This window comes from Scyliorhinus torazame, chromosome 6, assembly GCF_047496885.1.
Source record: "Scyliorhinus torazame isolate Kashiwa2021f chromosome 6, sScyTor2.1, whole genome shotgun sequence".
Lineage (NCBI taxonomy): Eukaryota > Metazoa > Chordata > Chondrichthyes > Carcharhiniformes > Scyliorhinidae > Scyliorhinus > Scyliorhinus torazame.
Window position 1 is genome coordinate 265,096,146 of NC_092712.1, and position 6,000 is coordinate 265,102,145.

General features: G+C 46.0%; 1 protein-coding gene across 1 annotated transcript in view; it reads left to right on the forward strand.

Moving 5' to 3' along the window:
* scgn (secretagogin, EF-hand calcium binding protein) overlaps positions 1-1,649 on the forward strand; it is a 122,356-nt gene extending 120,707 nt beyond the window's left edge. The window contains exon 11 of the mRNA XM_072509652.1: positions 664-1,649. Within this exon, the coding sequence (XP_072365753.1) occupies positions 664-792 (129 nt within the window). The 3' untranslated portion in view covers positions 793-1,649. The remainder of the gene's footprint in view (positions 1-663) is intronic.
* Positions 1,650-6,000: the final 4,351 nt, after the last annotated feature.

A 6,000-nucleotide genomic window follows, 5' to 3' on the forward strand; every position in this document is an offset into this window, starting at 1 on the left:
CTCTTCAAAAAGTTCAGTGAGATTTGTCAGACCTGACCTTCCCTTCATGAACTCATGCTGGCTCTCCCTGATCAACCTAAATTTTTTGATGTGTTCATTTACCCTATCCCTGATTATAGATTCCATAAATTTCCCCACCACAGATGTTAGACTGACTGGTCTGTAATTTCCTGGTTCCCCCCTTTCACTCTTCTTAAAACGTGGAGTGATATGTTCAATTTTCCAATCCAGAGAGACTACACCTGAATCTAGGGAACTCGGAATGATTACAATTGGGGCATCTACAGTGTGCTCCCTTCCTTTAACACCCTTGGATGGAAACCATCATTATGTCATTATCACTTACTGTTGAACAGCCATTCTATATGGGTGAAATTTGCACCTATCACTAATATGTATCAATTAACATAAAATGGTCATCAAATATGCATTTCCTGTATCACTCTGATAATTTTATGAAGCTCCCTGTTTTGGATGGGAGCTTCCTAAGCACAATGTGTTGGAAGTCTGTGTCATGTGTAAAAGGGATAGAGATATGCAGCTACGAGTATGCATGGGTCATTAAAGACAAGATTGTTGGCCGCTTTGTAGTGTAAGTGAAATTTACAATACAACGTTGCACCATTACTGTCTCAGTAACTTTGTTTTGCTTGTTTTGTTCAGTCGAGCATTACTGGAGTTGACTTGGACAAGTTCCGTGAAGTTCTCTTGCGCCACTGTGATGTGAACAAAGATGGGAAAATCCAGAAGTCTGAGCTGGCCCTGTGTCTTGGACTGAAAATACACCATTGAGCCAACCATGAAATGGACCACTCTACACTGTCATCACATAACAGAGTGCAATCTTTACTGTCAAAACTTAATAATACTGTTACACTGGCAGCATTACCCAGGGTCTTTGAAGCACCACACTGCGACTTGTTTAAAAGGGGAGAGGTAGAGGAAGGAGGAGGTGGTTGAGGGAAATTTAATTATCCAATCAATCAATTCAAAACTTGCATTGAAAATACGCTAATGGGTCAAAAGCTTTTTAATTTGCATGCAGAGGTTCACCATTGGGTTTTCATTTCAATACTGGTGTAAATAGAATGATTGCAGCAGACTTTAATAGAAATATTGATATGCAGGGATCTAATTCCACCCAAGCATTTTCACACCATAGATATAAAACACTGTCTATGCATTTTGACAGAGTGGTTATGTGAATTCAGCTGTATTAATACTTGTGAGACTAAGAATAGAAATAAGTGTGCATTCCCAAAAATAAGAATTCTTTGTGAAATATGAAGCGTATTTTAAGAAAAAGTGATCAGGTAGCAATATCCATCAGTGCCTATCTGAACATTAGTTATCCTGCTGCGAGCGTAGCAGCGAGTAGTAAATTAATTAAGACACATTGGATAAGCACGAGTGGCATTTCGATGGTATGTGTTCAATTTCTGCTCATTTGCTCTGCAATAAATCTGTTGCAGTGTATAGAAAAATTAACCAGAAAATAATGTTTTGTTTTTGCCAAGTAATTGGTGATTGTACTTTTGCAAGCTATATTGCTGTGTTTAAACTACCCTATCATGTTGAGCACAGATGTTTGTTGTGAAATCTATAGCTGTTTTGCTGGAGAATAATAAAGCATGGTATTGCTCGTCAAATCGAATTGGTGCTTGGGAACATAAAACATTTTTTTTTGTCTTTATTTGTAGAAAAAGGCTGATTCTAGAGATGAGAAATTGGGCTTATTAACATCCTTTTTTGGCCTCCACAAATACCCTTAAAGCTCGACAAAGAGTTTTAAAAACTCACTCGTACCTGGGTCCCTCCTCAATCCGAGACCTTGAATGGGTGTTGTATTGGCAGCAGCCACCTCCCTGTGGTACTGCTGACCTCTGATTGGCTGGCAGCTCTTGGTAGGCAGGAGTTCTGCGCCTGGGGTCCTTGATCCTGGGGTAAGGCCTGCCGTGGGCCTGTTCAGTGTCTGAGTGACACTTAATTAGGAGGGTCTTTTGGAAAAGAGACAAAGTGGGAATTACGTCGACTTTCCGGTGACCGGGAATCCCCTTGCTTCCGTAAGATTCTGCCCAAGGTCACACAAACAACAGTGATGATGTGGAAATGCTGGCGTTGGACTGGGGTGGGCACAGTAGGAAGTCTTACAACACCAGGTTAAAGTCCAACAGGTTTATTTGGAATCACTAGCTTTCGGAGCGCAGCACCTTCATCAGGTGAGTCAGGTGTAAACAGCAGCGTGATCAGGTACACATGATGCATTAAAATAGGAAAAGTTTCAACTTCTGCCAATATTCCAGACTTTCCTTTCAAATTTAACCATCAGAGCTTTCTACTACATTAGCATTTGTTTGTTCAAAAAGGAAGTGAGACAGAAATTATTTTTTCCGGCAGCCATTAGTATCTCCAATTATTAATGAAAGCTGATTAATTCCAGTCTAAGCCACACATCCCACAGTCTGATAAATGTTTTCAATCTTCTAATGAATTCTCAACATGCAAATGTTACTGGCAAAGCTCATATTTACTGACTGCCTCTCGTTCCCTGAGAAAGTGGTGGTCCTTGAACAGCTGCCCTGGGTCTGATATGTCATGGGCCAGGGTTTAGGGAACACCAAAGTATATCATGGAGTTCACCTGACCCACAACTTTTAATAGATTTTGGTTTTTCGGGAGCATAAGGCCCCACTACACGTGTGATGCAACAGAAATCTAAAGTATTTTAAAAAACAAAACAATGTTTTTCTATGACTTCAGTTAACATTTTATAAACCCACAGTAAACATCTTACCAACGACCAACACTGATAACCCCCCAAAAAGATACAGTGCTCTATAGGTAACCCTTAGTAACTTTCCTCACAACATCCATAAGCCAAAACACTTTTTAACAGACAGTAGGTTTGAATTCTCTGTACGTTAGACAAGGTGTTTAGATCACTTGATAATTTAAAAGTGATAACTGTTCTCTGTAGAGAACACTTACCCAGACAAGGAGAGAGCATTCCATCACAATCCTAACTTGTGCCTTGTAGATGGGAGTGACTGCCCATGACTTCAAGGCAACATTTGACCGAGTATGGCATCAAGGAGCCCTAGCGAAACTGGAGTCAATGGGAATCAGGGAGAAAACTCTCTGCTGGTTAGTCATACCTGGCACAAAGGAAGATGATTGTGGTGGTTGGAGGGCAATCATCTCAGCTCCAGGACATCACTGCAGGAGTTCCTCAGGGCAGTGTCCTCGGCCCAACCATCTTCAGCTGCTTCATCAATGACCTCCCTTCCATCATAAGGTCAGAAGTGGGGATGTTTGCGGATGACTGCACAATGTTCAGCACCATTCGTGACTCCTCAGATAATGTCAGTCCATGCCCAAAAATGCATTTGGGCAATATCCAGGCTTGGGCTGACAAGTGGCAAGTTACATTTGCACCACACAAGTGCCAGGCAATGGCCATCTCCTATAAGAGGCGATCTAACCACCGTCCCTTGACATTCAATGACATTAACATCCTGGGGGTTACTATTGATCAGAAACTGAACTGGACTAACCATATTAAAGCTTCCCAGACCGCAGCTGCAGAGACCTCCCCCGTATCATTTGTTTCCAGGTAGTTCTGGATGGACTTGTTAACCCGCTCACAAATTGCTTTGTCCGCTATCAACCCCACATCCAGTCTCCACAGCGGGCGTTGTCCTCTCTCCAAACTAACCCATAGATCCACCCAATGTGGGGCATGATCCGACACTGCGATTGCCGAGTACTCAGTATCCACCACCCCCGATATTAGCGTCCTGCTCAGAACAAAAAAGTCGATGCGAAAGTATACCTTGTGGACTTGTGAGAAAAAAGAAAACTCCTTCGCCCTTGGCCGTGCAAACCTCCATGTGTCTACTCTCCCCATCTGTTCCGTAAACCCCTTCAATTCCTTTGCGCCAGCCTCCTCCGTCTTGGATCTTGACCAGTCCAATTCTGGATCAATGACTGTTAAAATCTCCTCCCACAATCAAGTTATGTGACTCTAAGTCTGGGATCTTACCTAACACCCGTCTCATAAATTCCACATCATCCCAATTCGGAACATAAACGTTCACGGGTACCACCAGCTTCCCCCCTCCAGCTTCCCACTCACCATTATGTACCTACCCCACCCCCCTTGGCTGACACGATTCTTCCTGTCTCGAATGTCACTCGTTTGTTGCTCAAGATCGCTACCCCCCTGGTCTTTGAGTCCAGCCCTGAGTGGAATACTTGGCCAACCCACCTCTTTCTCAATCTTCTCTGGTCTGTAACCTTTAGTTGTGTCTCTTATAGCATTGTCACGTCCGCCTTCAGCGCCCTCAAATGCACAAACATGCGAGCCCTCTTGACCGGCCCAGTCAACCCTCTAACGTTCCATGTAATCAGTCTTGCCGCCCCCACCCCTCCCTGCCGACTAGCCATTACCCTTATTCAGCTAGCCTCTGGCTCGTGCCCTCCACCTCCTCAAGTCCCCCCTCGGGCATTTGCTGTTCCCGACCTCCCATTTGTCCCCTAGTAACAGTTCCTCCCCTGTCAGCAAAGCAGCTCCCCCCCTTCCTCCCCCCCCAACCCCTCTAGCAACAACACTAGAAACCCAACCCCCCCCCAAGTCAAGCTCCAGGTTAACACCTACTCGCCCCCCACTGTGCTTCCATGAGTCAGCTGACCCATGCTGACTTGATAGCGCCAACCCCTGGCACCAAACAGACTGTCTCCCCACCCAAAAACAGAACCAGCCCCAAAGACCCCCCCCCCCCCCCTCTAACCAGCTCCCTGCAAGACAAAGTTACCTTTAGCCGTCCAAACAGCTCCTTATTGCACATAACACTACTTATACAGCATAGCACAACAAATCGCCACCACAGTACTCTCCAAGGCTACAGTGTCTTTTAGTTCGCCTCCAGCCTCTTCTTTAATAAAAGTCCATACTTCATCTGGTGTTTCAAAGTAGAAGTCCCGTTCCTCATGTGTGACTCATAGACGGGCTGGGTATAACATCCTGAACTTCACCCCCTTCTTAAAGAGGGCCGTTTTTGCCCGATTAAGCCCAGCTCACCTCTTGGCCAAATCCGTGCCCAGGTCCTAATAAATGCGCAACTCATAATTCTCCCATTTGTTGTTCCGTTCCTTCTTGGCCCACCGCAGAACGTGTTCCTTGTCCAGGAATCGGTGAAAGCGTACCACCATTGCCCTCGGCGGCTCGTTCGCTCGGGGCTTCTTCGCAAGGGCTCTGTCCGCTCTATCCACCGCCAGAGGCCGAGGGAACGCCTCAGCCCCCATCAACCTCTCCAGCATGTCCCATCACATAAGCCCTCGCATCCGATCCCTCACTGCCTTCAGGGAGGCCGACAATTCTAAGATTCTGCCTCCTGGACCTGTTCTCCAGATCCTCCAGCTTCTCCTGCATTCTTTTCTGGTGGTCGTTCATCATCTCCACCTTGGTCTCCAGCACATTTTGTATTCCTTGTGCTCGGACACCTTTTTCGCCACCTCCTGGATCGCTCTTTCGTGGGTCTCTTGATTCTGCACAACTTGATCAATCAAAGCCTTAATGGGGTCCAGCGTGTCCTTCTTCAGCTTGGCAAAGAAATCCTTGAGAAACTTCACCAGCTGCTCCGTCGACCACTGTGCCATCACCCCGCGGCCCTTGCTCTCCGCCATGCTTTCCCGCGTTACCGGCACTGCTCACGTCTTTCTTATAGGACTTTGTCTTCTCACACGGCCACTTCTGGTCCAATTCTCCATACACTGGAGGGGGATTTCTCCTCACTGTCTCACTCTTCACTGATTTATCCCATAAAATCCGGGGAAAAACGGGGGAAAAAGGTCCAAAAGTCCGTCACAGGCGGGAACTATCAAATGTGCGACCTATTCCTCCAGGGCCTCCACTGCGAGTCCACCCTCCACCACCTCTGAAGGGCAGCTAGGGATGGGCAATAAAAGCTGGCCTAAGCAGCGACGCCCATATCCCGTAAA